The 17,647-nt window shown below is 41.8% G+C and overlaps 2 protein-coding genes across 3 annotated transcripts; one reads left to right on the top strand and one right to left on the bottom strand.

Annotated features, from left to right (window-relative positions):
* Positions 1-54: 54 nt before the first annotated feature.
* On the bottom strand, positions 55-6,558 carry pnpla2 (patatin-like phospholipase domain containing 2). Its single transcript, XM_079163597.1, has 9 exons — positions 6,097-6,558; positions 4,977-5,209; positions 4,316-4,381; positions 3,275-3,484; positions 3,096-3,156; positions 2,464-2,691; positions 1,974-2,106; positions 1,660-1,782; positions 55-1,365 (listed from the first exon to the last, which is right to left on the bottom strand). Exons 1-9 carry the CDS (start codon positions 6,281-6,283, stop codon positions 1,053-1,055), a joined length of 1,554 nt encoding a protein of 517 aa, XP_079019723.1. The 5' UTR covers positions 6,284-6,558; the 3' UTR covers positions 55-1,052.
* A 2,245-nt stretch (positions 6,559-8,803) lies between these two features.
* pidd1 (p53-induced death domain protein 1) lies at positions 8,804-16,882 on the top strand. Of its 2 annotated transcripts, XM_079162260.1 has the most exons (15): positions 8,804-9,585; positions 9,751-10,164; positions 10,290-10,442; positions 10,570-10,621; positions 10,731-10,932; positions 11,216-11,365; positions 11,449-11,622; positions 11,706-11,853; positions 11,928-12,063; positions 12,156-12,306; positions 12,422-12,545; positions 12,686-12,801; positions 14,554-14,658; positions 14,916-15,112; positions 15,822-16,882. In XM_079162260.1, exons 1-15 carry the CDS (start codon positions 8,961-8,963, stop codon positions 16,069-16,071), a joined length of 2,997 nt encoding a protein of 998 aa, XP_079018386.1. In that variant the 5' UTR covers positions 8,804-8,960; the 3' UTR covers positions 16,072-16,882. The 2 variants fall into 2 exon arrangements, with proteins under 2 accessions (XP_079018386.1, XP_079018387.1); XM_079162261.1 differs by lacking the exons at positions 14,916-15,112; positions 15,822-16,882 and having other exon boundaries at positions 12,686-12,875.
* Positions 16,883-17,647: the final 765 nt, after the last annotated feature.

Here is a 17,647-nt window from a genome sequence, read left to right on the forward strand (position 1 = left end):
AAACTAAGTTCACAGCAATGCAACACAACACTCATGACCTTCCGTTAATGTTAAACAATACCAGTTTATTTAATGATCACATAAATATTATTCCCTGCGACATATTTTGACAATGTGCTAGATTCAGCTGGCAATTATTTCATTGAAGTTCAAGGCACAACAGTTATAATTCATTGTAGTACACAGTATAAGAAACGTTTTCATACAAGTAGGTTAATACCTAGGAAAGTGCAATTCAGATTATATTCTTTGATTATAAAAATATAATCTTTTTTAAATGTACTGTTTGAATAAAATGTAACATTTTTAAGCAGAAATTCAATACTGTGTGGATTTAAAATGAAATCTGAAAGAGTTGTAACTTACATGTGAGTAAATCAAGATGAAACACTTTTCTATGATTAGGGAAACAGAGCAGAGCTGTATTTTTCATACAAATACCTGTAAATTCATGCAAACCAATGTTTTTTTTCCACAATATTGACACTTGCATCAATAAATGGAGTTACTACCTAACAAACTACCTAACAAACAGATTGGTGCGTCAACTGTTGGTCCGAAGTGACTCAGAGCTCATAACGGGATGCAGGAGGAACGCTGTGCTTGAATAATAGTCACTAATAGTCTGACTACATTCCACAAAAACATTAACATTCACCTGTTTTAAAAAATGCTACTTCAAGTGTACATTTATGTTTGTAACGTCCTGGAATTCAAGTTTGTACATGTTTGAGCACATATGCTGCGTTTCAATGCACATCTGTAGACCGACAGACACACTGCGTCTATGGGCTTGCCTGGTTATAATGTAGCTAAAGACTTAAAATATTTAACACACTAAGTGTACATATGGTAAATTATTACCATTTCCATCAACTGCACAAAGGGGCTCTTCGATTACAAATGTCTTCCTGGCAAAAAAAATCTAAATTACTGGGTGTAAACAAATGTTAACGTCTGATTAAAATTCTTTAAAAATGTCCCTGGGTCTAGAATAAGTACGTCTGAACATCAGTGCTGAAGCATCTGCAGCAGAAACCCGGCAGAAGCTCTTAGGAGCTGCTGGTGGTTTCTACAGAGACGACAGCAGGTGGAATATCAACCACAACCATTGTGAGGCCTTCAGGGGACAAGGCGGAGAGAGGGCTCTTATCTGGTGACATCGGTCCTGTTTTGAAGGAGCCTTGCAGGTCCATGTTGATGCACAGCCCACCAGACAGCAGCTGCCTCTTGTACTGTTCAAGACGCATGAAGATGTCCAGAACTGAAGAACTGCTCTCATTAACCCAGTTGGGAAACAGGTTGGTGGAGCTAAACTGGGATGGGAGGGACTGGTAGTGGTGCAGCTCCAGCTGCCAGTAAAACCTAGAGCAAGACATGGTAAAGGAGTCAGCTGTAAGTATTTCACATTATTGTTATTAGAGCGGCTATAATCAATTATTTTATAAATATGTATCAAGTGACAATGATACAAGTGGCCAACCATGTTCACGTACTCTAGATTACAGCTAGATCCATCATGGAGCGTATAGACCTGACATTTTCATGTATTCTGGCATGATTAGTTGTTAAGAATTCCCCTAAAAAAACAAGTAACTGCCGTCTCCGTTCACACATGACATACAAGTTATGTGTTTGTGCAACTGCACTGTCACCTACCTGGCAGATACATTCTGGGAAATGCTTTTGGAAGTCTGGCGAAGGACATGCTGTAGGACTTTTAACAGCTGATCGCGAATCCATCCAACATCTTCTTGCACATCTGGCAGCCACTCCAGAAGTCTACACGTGGGATATGTCGCTGTTAGTCGATTGGCACAGAAGGCAAGTCCAGTATTTTTCTGCTATTTTAATGGATTTATAGCCACAATAATATTCGCCGCATAATGCGCTATAACTTTTGCTGCACATGTAAGACCCAAGTACACATAGAAAAAGTAGTACTGTACTGTTGTGATTAAGTCGTGCAGCACCTGAGAGTCAAGGACAAAGCAGACTCCAGAGGGAGAGTGTAGGGGACCATCATGGCTGAGGCCATCCTGACAGGGAGCAGGTTGCTTAGCGACTGCATCAGGCTCCTCCTCTCCATGCAGGCCTCAACTAGAGCTGCAGAGGGAGGCAAAGATGACCACAAACAGTGACCTCAAAGCATTCATAGACGTAACCTGCTTTATTCATCACTGTTCATGAGCTAAACACTGACATCACATTTAAAATGGCAGCACAATGAACATAACAGTCTTTTATTAACTACCATTCGCTGCCTATAAAGTGGAATAAAATACCTTTCAAGACTTTCAACACGCTGTGAATGTAGTCATATAAAGTACAGCGTTGTTTAAGGGTGAATGAATGTATCTTACTTCTAAAGATAAATACTTTAAAAACCCATTTCATTATCTGAAAAATGCACTTTCACAAAGCTCAAGCAGGACTGTTTTGTATTCCTTCTGTCATTGTTACCTTTGTGCAGAATGGGCGGAAGGTGTTCGAAGATATGCTCCTCTATTGAGGAACTGCAATGAACCATGACTGCTCCCTCTTCCACGTGTGGCTTTTCCTCCTCTTCATCACTTTTGTTGCCCTCCTCCTCCTCCTCCTCCTCCTCCTCCTCCTCATTGCAGTCCTCATTTTCTTGACCGTTAGCCAGCAGAGGCAGCTCTCTGTGAGGTCCGTTGAAATTAAGCAATCCTGCAAACACAACCAAAATGTGAAAGTAGTATTTTTTTTCTTATCTGTGATCAATGGTGGGTTCATTTCTGAATTAGTTAAATTACTCAACGCATTTATAATAATCTAGTTATAATGATAATAGTGTTAATAATGCGCTTACAAATTGCCAAAAACATAAAAACAATAAACAAACAAATAAGTAGCTGTATAAGGAGGAACAGAAGTCTAATCACAAGCAAAAGCAGCCTGTTGATTTGTTGACATGTGCCCGTTGTGATAGCGTATCAGGATGATACTGTGTCTTCATACTAGCATGAGGACAGAAAATCAATTAGGCTCGTTATTACTCACCCAATTCTTCTAAGCAGGGCAGAACATGATTTTGAGAAGGTTAGAAAAAAAAGTAAATCAATGTTTCTTACCATTCCTCTTTAAAAAGTGCAGAGCGTCTTTATATCCCTGTTTACACATGGATTTCATAACCTGCACTCAAAAACAAACACATACAAGAGGTCCAATGAGTTCACTCCTGTTCAATTAATCAGTGTATGTGTGTATGTGTTTGTGTGTGCATCAGCAGGGTTGTAATCAGGTGACCTACCATTGGGTCTGGAGGGAACAGGGCCCTGGAGACTCTGTAGAGGTTGGTGAGAGTGAACTGGATGCTTGTGTTGGTGAAGCGCAGCTCGTGTATGTTGGCCGAGGTGTCTCTGGGGCAGATGTCGCTCTCTCCGGAGAACGGGGACACAGTGATGGTATTTTTCAGCTCATACTGAGGCAGGTTGTCTGAGATTCCTCCGTCGACATATCGCTGGACAATAAAGAAGATAAATATCTGCATCAGAACGAACAGAAACCGATCACTATAGATCGTATTTGGCCACAGAGCAATGATGATGATGGTGACATCATATCCTGTGTATTGGTTGAAGTTTGTTTTTATTGAAGCTGGTGAACTTTTAAACTAAGAGGTGGGAGGCATGATGTGTGTGTCAACAGATGAGATCAGGGTGACACATTTTTTCTAAATTTGAGCCACTGCGAATCTGAGAGGACAGAACAACATTGATGCCCGAGCCAACTCTCACATTGTGGCCCTGCACACACACACACACACACACACACACACACACACACACACACACACACACGCTCCTAAAACCCAACCCAAAGGCCACAGAGGGAGGGTGGGAGCGCTGGTATTACTCAATCATATTGCCCAGAAGACCTTTGCTCTAGAAATGTCCAGCAAAAAAAATAAAAAAAATGACAAGTTGTGCTTAAAATACAAGTTCTGCTTTCCCCTTTAGTTCTGAGATCTCTGACAAACACAGACCCCTGAGGAATTGCATTATCATCACTTCCACACACATGTCATTCAGAACAAACACATTCTTGGGGGAAGTGGGGAGCTTCAGATGAAGAAAGTGCGAAATGCAACAACAACAAAATACAATGAGAGGAAATGAACGACATGCAGCATGGTAGAGTGCTCAGTAAACCTCGCCAGCAGCAATAAGGCGAATGCCGTCATTTAAAATCCATTCAAGCAATTAAGCTAATTTCTTTTCATTAGACCAAATATAGGATATCGACGACATAAGGACCCGGCACACATACTGAATCATTTGAATCTACTCACCACTCCTTGCAGTGTGGGGGGAATGAGGCCACAATACACTGGGATGTAGGCACTGCAGACGCATGCCTGGTTAACAAAAGAGATGGTACAAGAAATTTGTTGGAGGTGGAATTACAGTTGGCTGATATACTGATATTATATAGCGTAAGACTATAAATGTCATGATATAACTTAGCTTTGCTGTCTTTTGCTGATTTTAAAGAACGCATTACAGTTAAATTACATTTGCTCATTACACTCTGTCACTGCCTATCATCAGAACTGCAACTAACAATTATTTTCACTACTGATTCATCTGCAGATTAACTGTTTTGTCTATAAATTGTCAGAAAATAGTGAAAAATGTTATACATTTCCAGAGCATTATAATGTTTCGTCCAACAAACAGTCAAACACACAAAGATGTTCAGTTTACAATTATATGAAACGAGAAAAACAGCGAAAACCTCACATTTGAGAAGCTGGAATCAAGTGACTTACTTACTGTGTCAGATCTAAAATCAACAATCATATCCATATTTCTCATGACCATTTCTCAAAATATGCTGCTATGGAAATGGCTTGAATACTAAAACACTGTCACATAATCAGTATTTGACATAATGAAACCCACTCTATCCTGACATTTGACTTCCTTAATATACTCAGACTTAATTCCCACCTGCACCACCTCCTCCTTGTTGTTGAAGTGAGACACCAGGACATTTTCTCCATCTGACACTCGGGTGAGAGAGATTCCTAACCGCCCGTTGGCCTCGTGGTGGCACTCAGCCGGCAGAGTACGCCGCAGCATGTGACGCATAATCTTCACCAGGTTAAAGGAAGGATGCATGGCTCCGAGGAACCGCTTCCTTGCCTCTTTGGCAACATCGATGATACCTGCACCAGTCTCACCTGTGAAGACGTTGTTGATGTTAATGATTACATGAAGTTATTCATGCAACTGTACATTGTCTACATTATAAAATCAGGAATTCAGTCGAGTATGTGTTTTATAAGCTATTACTCAACCATTTTTGCAGAATCAATAATAGCCTGCAAGTTATCCTGTTACAGAACAATCAGGATGATATTTAGTTCCTCCGTGTAAAGCAATCTTTAAGAATGTGTCTTCATGAGAAGAAGATGGTTGTCACTTTGTCCATTCAAAAGGGATGAGTTGGTATATTCATTTTATTATTTCACTCTGCTACAAATCAGAAGGACATATCATTATTATACTCCCTGCTTTTATCTGACATCTGCAGCTACCGGTTACTTTGCAGATGAACAAGCTGTAAAAAACAGCTGTCACATTGTTAAAGATCAAAACATTGTTATAGTAGCGGTAGTATCTGTAAATTCTAGTACTACCAATACTTTACGAAGTTAAGACTTTTACTTGTAACAGTTTACAGTGTGACTACTAGGCATATTTTTAAAAAAAAGCTACATTTGTACTTGTAATTCAGCAGTTTATATATGCATATATATATGTACATACATATTTATACATACATATACAGTATATATATATACATACATATACACATACATATATATACATATATACATACATACATACATGTATATACATATAAATACATATATATATTTAACTGGGAAGTCACATTGAGATTTAAACCTCTCTTACAAGTTTATAGCAAAAAAAAGTAAACTAAAGTAAAGTATCAACTTGAGTTTAGCACCCTTGTTGTCTTTTCTAAATGTATGTTGTAACAGCATCCCTTCAGCATCCCTTCCACCTCCTGTAAGCGTTGAAACACCCGAGAGACACCTACCAAGACAGACCCCGGTGACCAGAGCAGTGGCGGTGAGAGCTCCAGCGGACGCTCCATAAATGTGTCTGGCGTTTTGCACCAGAAAAGGAGTCTGCTCCAGCAGACAGCTGGCGACACCGACGTGGTAGATACCGAGGAAGCCACAACCTGCAAACGAGATGTTCCACGGCGAGTCTAAAGGGAACATACCGGGGACCGTCCGCTGCTGTGGAAAGTGGGGCTAAGGTCACAGGCAAACTCTCAGATATCAACGGAAACAAAATAACTACAACTGTCTTGTTGAAGCTGACCGGCCCATCATATTATATTAATGAAGGCTCTTTACATGCTGTCTTTAGGATAAAGGACTTTGTCTGCTAACTGTTTTTAGCTTTCTAATTAATGGTAGAAGTCACCTTTACGGTGCAGGTAACGTACAAAACTCCCTTAAGCAGCAGCTAAAACCCGATGTGATAAATACAAACAGCCCTCCGACGTTTAAATAGCTAGTAACGTGTCCGGTGAGTTGTTATTACCTCACTCTGTTGGTGTATTTAGAGGAGGGCTCCGAGTAAACCAGCTTGTCCAATCACAATGGACACCGCGAGACAAAAGTGACCAATCACAATAGACCTAGTTGATCAGGTGACCAATCAGAATCCCCACCGCTGTAACACTGTGACGTCAACGAGCGGTGACAGCTGTCAAATGTTTGTCCCCGTGTTGGAACAAAGCGTTTTGTTTTGACCTTTATAAATTGATCTGCCTGCTTGTGTTGACGTGTTTTGTCTATTCATATGTTTTATCTATTCATATGTTTTATCTATTCATATGTTTTATCTATTCATATGTTTTATCTATTCATATGTTTTGTATATTCATATGTTTTGTCTATTCATATGTTTTATCTATTCATATGTTTTATCTATTCATATGTTTTATCTATTCATATGTTTTGTATATTCATATGTTGTATCTATTCATATGTTTTGTATATTCATATGTTTTATCTATTCATGTGTTTTATCTATTCATGTGTTTTATCTATGCATATGTTTTGTCTATTCATATCTACTATATTGAGACTTTCTTTCGCAATAGTTGCTATCAGTAGAAAGAATGTGTTGATTTCCGACTATGCAATTTTGGCTAGATGAACCTATTGATTACAATCGATTAAAGCCATCTGCGACAGTGGTTGTCTGTTCTTGTTTTACTTGTGTTAGTGGTGATTTTACAAAGTAACAAACGCTGTCATAACGATTCACACATTTGCTTGGTTTGCAACATCCTGCTTACAAATCAGCACAAGATAGTAGGGTTTCCCAAGAAATAGTAATGAAATCACAAGTGTATTGTAATGAAATCACAAGTGTATTGTATCAACAATAACAGTAAGATGTTGTTTGTTTGTGGATCACTTCCTTGAATAAACTATTCACAGAATTAGGTTACACATAGTTCACTCCTGGGCACCGGTCCAGGGTCTGTTTAGGACAGGATTCCTTAGAGAACACGTCCAATTGTGAAACCACCATCAGCCAGGGTTCATTATCTTAAAACAAGTATATTCCTACTCTATCCAGTGTGGGGGACCAACTGCTCAAGGGCCCCAAAAGTCAGTGGGGGTCAATAGGGGCATAACAGCAGGTTAACCTGGTCATGCTGACCGTAATGCTGACATCAAGAATAGCAAAACAATCATTGAGGTTACATAATCTATTTGGAACAGTTTGAAAATGTTGTGTTAAAATAAACATATTTGTATTATTGTAAAAACACATTTGTTTATGTAAAAGGTCTCAAAACAGAAGTTGTTTTGGCTGAGCTCCAAGAAGGGGATTCAAAAGGTGCTGCATGTCTGACACGATGATGACGGCTGTACTTTCTTTTCTATTTTGTTATTGTACCCAAATTAGCTCTCTGAACCACTGTCACCCTTTGGCACATCTGAACAGAACACATTCTTTCCTACATAAGTAAATGTTTTACAGAGATGAACTTTTGAAACTATTTTGTATTAACAATGATGTAGGAGGTCACTTCAACCTCACTTGAATATAATTTGCAAAGTTTTCCACAGTTAATAATGTCTTTTATCTTACTTCAGTCAAATGATGTACTATACAACAAAAATACTTAATTATATTTCCTCATTCCATCTTTACAGGATGAATGAACTATTGAATGTTATTGAATAAAAAAAAGAATAAAAAAATGGCTTTAAATTCATTTTTTGTTATTATAATCACCAAAGACAGGTGTTTGTGTCGGATAAATAATCTGTTGAAAAATTCACAACAAGCACTATTAACAGTACTGCTCTTTACTAAGCTGTAAACATGTTTAATTTAATGTGAATAGATTATTTTACAGCCTGATGCATGTGTGTATCTATTATATACTCAAGACACCACACTTCCTAGTACAGCAATCTCTGGTAGTATAATAGACTCAACAGCGCCCCCCGCTGGCCGAGCCGGTGCGGACATCGAGCGCACACGTTGACACAACTGTCCCGCCCTGAGTTGAAACTTTGGCGGCGCCAGAATCAAGGCGCTCGATTTCATACACATCAACAACCGGAAAGGCGGGGCTCGTTATTTTCGGAAACGATACAAAATGGTTAGACTCCCCCCGCCCCCCGCCGGTGGACTGCGTACACAAAAACGAACGAGCAACTGTGACGCGAAGCTTTTTCTTTGAAAACATTATCGGACATAAGGAAGTAGGAAAGCAGAGAGGGATCGAGAGAGGGCAGAGGAACAGGAAACAACACGACATTAAACTTTAGCTGCATTAGAGAAACATGGAGGTCACTAAAGTAGCCACAGAGTGCAGAGATTCGTACTTTTATAGCTAACTAATCATGTAAATATATTTCAATGGAGAGAAACAGCGAGGAAGGGGCAGCTACTGATGAAGAGGATGAAGACCAGGCAGCCTGCAGGTCGGAGGATGGGGAAGAGGACGGGACGCCTGCGTGTCAGACATCCACAGGTGGAGTACCTGACGCTTCTGTGGACACCTTAGCCCTGAGGCTCTGCAGAGAACTCGTGCACCGGGATCAGGATTTGAAATCCGAGAGGGAGACCAGACCAACGGTCTCAAGCGGTGTGATGTCTGAAAGTCAGGCAGAGAGAGGTGCTCCCTCCGTGTCTCCCTCCAGCCTCGTGGACACATGTGGTCCCTCCACATCGAGCCTCTCCTCCTCTTACTTCTCCACCCATAATCACGCCGGTGTTTCCTCTTCCTCGTCTTCCTCTGTCTTGTCTTTGCCTCCCCCCTTACCTCCTTCGGTGGAGCTCTCTGCTCTGTTGACTGATACGAGGCTGACCCTGGATGTGTACAAGGGAGGAGCAGCTGCCCTGCCTCTGCTTTGGGGGTCTATCCCGGGGCTGCTGAGGGGCCTCCAGTACCTGAGACTGGGCTCTGAGGAGAAGCCAGGCCTGGATGATGCACTGGATGTCCTGACCCACCTGACAGAGCTGCGTTCACTGGCTGTTCGGGGTACTTTTATCATTAATTTCATACAATATCTCCTGTTTTGTTTCTTACATACAACACAGTAAATACTGTGTCAATGCATTCATTTCCGCCTCTTATTCTCTTGTCTTTTTCCTCCCTTTGCTCAAATATTTCTGCTTCTCACCACGCTTTTCTTTCTGATTCAAGGACACCGTTTTTATGACTCCCAGGGTGACCCGCTGCCTGGCCTCCTCACCACGCTGCCCACATCTGTCTCCCACCTCTCTCACCTGGTGCACCTGGATCTCTCCTTCAACCAGCTCACCTGTCTGCCACCCTGCCTTCTCAGCTTGCCTGCGCTCTCCTCTTTGCTTCTCTGTCACAACCACCTCTCGGATTTGCCTCCTGGTGTAGGCCAGCTGTCCTCCCTCACCTACCTTTCCCTCCTGGACAACGAGCTGGTCTCCCTCCCCGTGAGTCTGGGTCAGCTGAAAGCACTACAGACGCTGGATATTTCACATAACCTCCTGCAGCAGCTGCCTGATGAAATTGGTTCGCTAGAGGACCTTGTTAAGCTGGAGTTGTCCCACAACAAGCTGAAGCAGCTACCAGAGAGCATGGGTAAGGCTGTGTGGGTGAGTGGGTGTGTCACTGACGGAGCATTGCTGTAATTAACTTGAATCATCTAATTTAATGTAAGTTAAATTCATGAATTCAGCGATTTAAACGTCTTCTTTGTGTCCCAGGCTCCCTCGTCGCCCTCAGGGAGCTTGTCATCTCCAGCAATGGCCTCCGCGTGATCCCACATTGTCTGAACAAACTGCCTCTGCTGAAAATAGATGTGCGAGACAATCCTTTGGGACAGTCCCCGACCCCTCCTCCTCTCTCTCCTACACCTGGTGAGCGGAGAACAAAAAGGGGCTTCAAATTGATTTGTGCTTAAATCCTTTTGACTGCATCGTAATTAGTTACAGCCTTTACGTTTGCTTTCAGCATATTCATATTAAATCCCCGTTTTCTTACCAGATCAACAAGAAACGACAATTCAAGAGTTGCACCTCGGACTTAACCAGCACAGGTACAGTGTCACTCTTAGCATGGACATATTTTCTCAATCTGCAGTAATGTTGTCAATTACAGCGTTTCTGACTCGATTTGAAGACGTCATGCTCCTTTTTGCTCCTTAGTTTCTGTGTTTCGCCTGCTGGGTGTCATGTGTTTCTCCCAGGGGGGGCTGAGCTGCTGTTCCCCCCAGGCTGCCTGGTGACAACCACAAGACTGAAGTGGGCTGAGAAAAGGCCAGAGAGGAAGTGGGTGTGGCTGGAGGAGCACGACATCTTGCTGAGTCGTCCATTGGAACTTCGACCTCATGGAATTACATTTCTGAAGGTATTGAACTAAATTTGTGGATGTACCACATCTGTTGTAGGTACACTCCACCAACTTTACAGATCAAGATCAGTTCCATAACCCTGATTAAGTCATAGTGATGTCATCAGGGTTATCTCAGTTTGGGTTTAGAGACAAAGCTAAAACTCAAAGTCTGCATTACATACTGAAGGTGTGAGGTTTAGGAGACATGGACATTTACCAGGCAGTGAGGATCTATAGTAAAACGTTATTGCGTTGCATTCCTTCCTGCACTTGCATCACATACATGTAATCCCCACAGCCCGTGGAGGTGTGTGTGCCATACCATCGGTACAAAAGAAGGGAGGTGGTGGTGCAGAGGTTTGATGGACAGTCATGGAGCACTCTGCCCACGGTCCTGAGGAGAGGCAGCGAGAGTCACAGCAGCCGCCCCGGAGGACGTCCAGCCAGGGTAAAGTAAAACCTCCCGCTGCAAAACGATGTATTACACTTTTACCACAAATTGTGATATTATTTTTTTGGATGTGCCTGTAGCTGGCCTGCTGTGCAGTGAGCCAGTTCTCCTGGTTTATGGCAGTGTCCCGTCCAGTAAAGGACAGTTGCTCCGTTACACCAGCCGGAGCCCTGCTGGTGTCCAGCGCTGACGACGGAGTGAAGCTCCGCTTCCCGCCAGACTCCACGGTGCAGACCCGCACGGTAACACTACAGGTAACGCTACATTATATGGAAGTCTATGTCAGTTTGGGGTATCTGTGGTGTTGCAAGGCTTTAGTTTGTCTCTCTTTCTCTAGGTGCTGCAGGTGTCTGTGTCAGAGGTACAGGCACTGTGTGGTGATCCTCAGGCCAGAGTTAGCCCTCTACTCTGCCTCTCACAGAGCCCCAGCATACATTTCCTACAGGCCGTCGAAGTTCAGGTTCCTCTGCCATCAGGAGTCACAGGTATAAAATGCCTTCATCGTTATACATGTTTATAACAGAATGTACGAGTGTTAACATGTCTGGTGCTTCTGCAGGCCACACAGTCGATATGTCCTGTTTGCATCTGCTACACGGAGACCCCACTGCCCAAACCTGGACTGACATTACATCGCAAGTCTCCCTCAAAGTCACCTATTTGTATGCCATTTTCAACATTACACATTTCTCCTGGTAAGTTTTTGTTTTGTAATATACTCTCATAGTGTCTGTTTGATTCATAAATGAACATTGTATTAACACCAGCTTTGTGTGCGCCATCACAGGTACTGGCTGTGGTACACCACTCAGCGGTGCGTTAGCGGCGTGGTCAGGAAGGTCTATCAAAGGCTGAAGCAGTTTAAAGTGCAGTTCTTCGTCCTCCAGAGGAAGACTGATCCTTCACAGGTTATGCTGCAGTGCTTACCTGCTAACAGGGTTTGTCACACTCTCCTCTCTGTGCCATAACTGTGTAGTTTTAATAGATCTAGTTACACCGTCTGTACATCAGCCCTCTTCTCTTAAACAGTGGTTGTGGTTGCTCCCTGTCCAGGTGGACGGCAGAGTGCAGTCTCTGTCCGAGCAGTATGAGGGGCCTCAGCCCTCAGACCTGTGTGACCTGCTGGAGGGAGAGCAGTTCTTCGCTGGCTTTGAGAGGGGCTTAGATATCAGCACAGGTCTGAAGTCCTCTTTGAAGCTCTATCTTAAATAAACATGTTTCTGTCCTGCTCCCTTTCCTTCCAGGGGTTTGCGATGTTGTGAAACAGCCTTTTATAAGAAGTCTTGAGATTAGGATTTCCTATTTGTTTTTCTCCAGAGAGACCAGACTGTGTGGAGGGAAGACTCTGTTTTGTGTTTTACTCCAGCCTGAAGAATCTGAAGGAGGTGTACATCTGTCCAGCTCAGGGTCAGAAGGGGCCAGTGAGGGGACAAGTAAGACGGACATCATATTCAACAGACAAATTCACTTTGTGAATTCTACATTTCCACATTTCATTGCGTTACACGTGAGCTCATCTACTTGTTATTATAACAAACAGATTTGATATATCACTCATCTACATGCCGTACATTACAATCTACACTCAAGCCCCGTTCAAAACAGGATTAAAGGGAAGCACCTCCTACATTTAGAATTACAGTTTGTGAACATGAGCTACTCTCTCTCTCAAAGCCAGAAACCAGAGAAGTAAAAGTAAAATCAAACTTGTGATGCCATCCTGTATAAAGTCTCCAGCTGCTCCATAGACAGTGAATGGGAGACTCATTTTGTGGACCCGCAGAATGTTTGTTTTCTTTTTTTATACTCAGTTGAACTTTATTCTATTGTGTTCTTTTCAGTTGTGAAACAGAAAATGTACTCATCTACCCAGAACATTCCCCCGGGTGCTCTCAGTGTCCTCTAAACATCTCCCCTAATTCATTGTCTATGGAGCAGATACAAACTTTATTCTTGATGACACTACACATTTTAATTTTAGCGCTCTAGGTTTGGGATTTGGGAGAGAGTTGTTTATGTTTACTAATGTCTTAGACCATAGGAATAACATTGTATCATATCCCTCCGAAAGATGGTTCGACACTTGACTGATGATTGTGCAATTTCATTATAAATCCCACAAACAACGTAAGAGCTGTGTACAAAGCACATAGCAACAAAGTTATTACTGAGAGCTGCCTTCAAAATAAAAGCATTTCGTCTTAAAACAGGAAAGACATAACAAATTCAGAAAACAGGCAAAAACATGCAACGAGAGGCAACAGATTGCTTGCCAAACATGAATCAGGTTATTTACAAACATTTATATATTTTTATAAATGGACATAGTTCCCCCTGAACAGTGGGAGGTGACATTTAAACTATTGCAAAATTACAGAATATGGTCCGTAATAGTCATGACTCGGTTAAACCTTAACACACAGACATGGAACACAATAAAATTGTGACTAACACTTTCCAAGGATATCCTTTCATACCTCCATTGCGAATAAACATCCATAAATCCACTTAAGAGTCATAGAGAGAAGACGCTTCAGAACTTGTCAGCATGTTTTCATGTATCAGATAAGCAAACACATTTTTGACTTAATCCATTTTTGCACAAAAGTCAAAGTCTTCCCAATTGATTTAAAAAAAAGAAAAAAGAATAAGAAGAACAATGTCAGCAGCTGTTCCTGCAGAAAAGAACCCAGAGGTCCACTTTATATTACAAGGACGCTGCTCTGTACGGTTTATAAATTACAGGAGGAACCAGTGAGTCTGCAGAAAAACTGTAGGTAATTGCAGCTGTGATTACTAATGCAATGTTAAAATCACCCTGCGTCCCCGAGAGAAATAAATCAAGTGTGAATGGGGCTTTAAGTGACCAGACAGTAGAAACCTCTGTACTCTGTTATATGATCCGAATCAATCCTGTAATGAATACTACCTTTGTGATGCTGAGACGGAACGATTCAACTCCATGGTGCATTTAGTCTTATATTCATGTCCATCCATACACGATGAATGGCAGTTAAATACACCGTTCAACATAATACATCAGACTGAAAAGCCCAACGTCAAAATGTATAAAGAAAAAACTAAAGTACTGGTCTCTAATGAAAGCAGGCTGAACATGTTATGGCATGGATGTGGTCACTCTTAATCTGTAAGAGTGCTTAATCTGTTCCTTACCTCTGTCTCAGGTGTCTTTCTATAGAGGAGAGTTTCCCAATCTGCCAGAGGAAGTGGCGAGGAAGAGGAAAGGACCTGACAGTCAGTGGCTTGCAACATTGCCACTGAGGCTTCCTGTCAGTTGAAGTGACTTCTTTTTTTTTTCATTGTTTCACATGATAACGTTGACATTTTGAGCATTTCTGGATTATATATGAAAGTAGTATAAACCTGTTGGTTATGAATATAAATAATACATATGTACAGTGTTTCTTCCATACACACACACACACATTATGTAGACTCTAATCTAGATGTTTGTTCCTTCCAGCTAAAGCAACAAATTATGTTAGCTGCTAATTTGTATTTTCTCCTCCCATGTTTTTTGTCATAGGCTCTAAATTCAGAAAATAATTTCATCATGGAAGAGCTCCAGTATCCTCCTCTGAACCTGGGTGACCCAGAGAGCGGCTACCTGACGGAGGCCAACCTGCTGTCCATCTCCCTCCAGATAGTACAGGACTGGCGTGTTATTGGCATCAATCTTGGCTTAAGCTACCAGGAGCTGGACCGCATCCAGTACAAGTACAGGTAGGGATGGAGCTGAAATTCCTTAATCGAACCCCACAATATTGGTAAATCACAGAGCTCAATTATAATGGGAATGATGCACTTTTTAATATTTTTTTTGACATGTGTGAATGACTTAACCAGTGCGTGCAGCGCCAAAGCCTCTGAGGGAATTGGAGAGATGTAATGTGAGTGAAGGCAAACCGCAGTGGGAGAGAATCGGTGGAGAATTTTGATTGTTTTAATCTGCGCTGTCAGCCTTCACTAAGCCATCTGGGACACTGCAGGAGATTACACACACAGACTGATGCTCATCTGTCCTAACCCCCCCCCCCCCCCCCCCCCCCTCGTGCTCAGAAAAAAACCTCGCGTGACGCATCCTGGAGTTGGAAGAAAAATGCATTACGTAGATGGTTTTCCATGTGAGGTTTCTTTTTTATGTAGGAATACATTCACGTGTCATTTTAATGATTTGTGTATTTGATGAAAGATGTCTAATAAATACACATGAATAGGCTGTACATTTGATATAGGATGTATGTTTATATAAGTACAGTATCTGGAAAATTATTCGATCCTACAGTGGAATTGAAACATACAGTACTGCTGGTATAAAATTGCTAATTTAAATCAAAATATATATATATTTCGATGAGTTATCTTTCAATCCTTTGGTAGGTCACTGTAGCGGGTTTGTAATGTATTGTGTATGTTCTGCTGTCCTCACCAGGGACAACCTGGGAGCCTTAGTGCTGGACATGCTATTCCTCTGGGCCCGGGCACAGAGGAGTGCAGGACCGGGAGCGGTGTCGAGGCTGGTGGCCGCCATGATGGAGAGCGGCAGGAGAGACCTGGCCGATGAGATTGAGGACATTGTCTGTATAGGACGGAGGAAGTACTCGGAGTCACTGAGGAGAGTGGGCCTGGAAGAACCCCGTAACACAGGAGTAGATGAACCCACGCTGGGTGCAGATGGCTGACTTACACTTGAGTAACCTGTTTGTTTTCAATGTGTCCCCATCATCTCACCCTGCTGTCCAAACAACTGTTCTGGTGTAGAAAAAAAAAAAATCTCTCTTAACACCATCATGAGAGCCAGTTAACAGCTGGTGGCTGGACATATATAATGGACGGACTGTGTAAAGATGATGGCCTGAGGCCATGTTTTTCTTTCTCCACTTTTTAAAAAATGGTCTCAGTTTTCAACACTATGAAAACCCATTCCTGTCGGGAAAAGATAAACATTTGTGATAAGTTATATAAGATGAAACATGTAAATACTCATGGTAAATCATAATTGGTGAAGTCACATGTCATAGTTGTGCTTTGTGTGTCATCATTTTGACTTAATACCTCATATTCGTGACTTAACATCTCAACATTTTGGCTTAATAAGTCTACATTTGGCGTTATTAAGTAGGCTATTAATTGACTTTAATATCATTTTGACTCAGTATCCCATTATTCTTGACTTACCATGAGTATTTTTAATCAATTTTTATATTTATTTTTTTATTTCTTAGCAGAAATTTGGCAATCACAATAAGCTGTTTTGCACATAGTTAAGAGGCAGAGCAAACACTGGGAGCTGTTGGACTACGGGGGCCTGGACTACTTACTGGAAGTGCAACAGGAGGCCATGTTTATAGTTGATTAAATGTCTTCCTTGTGTGCCTTTGGTCACCTAGAAACCAGTTGAGCTGCAGCACATATCAGTGACATATCAGGACATTTGATTTATTTTAAATGTAAGTATGAATTTCCACTATTTTCATCTCTAGTAAAACTGTTATGTAAAGGAATGTGTCAGCTGTTTTTTTATCCTTGAAGTTAAAGCTGAGAGTCCTGTAGTGAGTCACTGGTCATTTATACACTTTTATAGCTGATGCTGCTGCACATCATGCCCAATATTTCAGCTGTAGCCATTTTTCTATTTTAGTGTTCAAGGTCGAGATGAATCGTCACGATGACGCTGGCCCCCCCATCCCCCACCCTCCACACCTTTACTGCAAATAGAAAATATGTCTGTACTTCTACTATATACCACTAGGGGACCCCCTTTTTAAATCCCTTTTCCATTTTTTTCCCTCCGAGCTCTACTCCATCGCCAGCTCCTCTCCCCCCTCCTTCGCTGCTCTCACTCCCACCTCCTCTACCTCTCTACGCTGGACTCAAATGCTAGTAACACCGGTAGGTTTAGCTACTGTCGTTCTGTCAGCCAAATATAGTGTAAAAGGCTTTGAATTCACACCACAACCATACCAGGAGAAAATAACGGAAACGCTCTATGTGGTATGTAAATATAACGGAATACAGCAAAAGTCTTCTTGTGGACCGTCTTGTTTGGTAAATGTGTCTTGAATTGGCTTGAAGCCGGTATAAAATCTCACCTGGGAATAACGTGTTAAGCTAACGTTAGATGTCCTATTTAAATGTAGATAAAAAGCTATAGCTAGTATTGTGATTGTACGTGTTGTCGCTTCGCTGTGAGAGACGGCAAAATCATTTTCCGTTATGTGGCAAGCCGAGCATATTCTCTACCGTTACATATGGTGG

The sequence above is a fragment of the Pholis gunnellus genome, assembly GCF_910591455.1.
Source record: "Pholis gunnellus genome assembly, chromosome: 7".
NCBI lineage: Eukaryota > Metazoa > Chordata > Actinopteri > Perciformes > Pholidae > Pholis > Pholis gunnellus.

Bases quoted from the DNA above. Each gene is read 5' to 3' on its own strand.
- pnpla2 (XM_079163597.1), bottom strand. From the start codon at position 6,283: ATGTTCCCTTTAGACTCGCCGTGGAACATCTCGTTTGCAGGTTGTGGC. The intron at 3,157-3,274 runs GTAGGTCACCTG...TTTTGAGTGCAG, and splicing joins TGTTCCCTCCAGACCCAATG to GTTATGAAATCCATGTGTAA. The intron at 1,783-1,973 runs GTGCTGCACGAC...TCCCACGTGTAG, and splicing joins GCTTTGTCCTTGACTCTCAG to ACTTCTGGAGTGGCTGCCAG.
- pidd1 (XM_079162260.1), top strand. From the start codon at position 8,961: ATGGAGAGAAACAGCGAGGAAGGGGCAGCTACTGATGAAGAGGATGAA. The intron at 10,933-11,215 runs GTATTGAACTAA...TAATCCCCACAG, and splicing joins ATGGAATTACATTTCTGAAG to CCCGTGGAGGTGTGTGTGCC. The intron at 12,307-12,421 runs GTTTGTCACACT...CTCCCTGTCCAG, and splicing joins AGTGCTTACCTGCTAACAGG to GTGGACGGCAGAGTGCAGTC.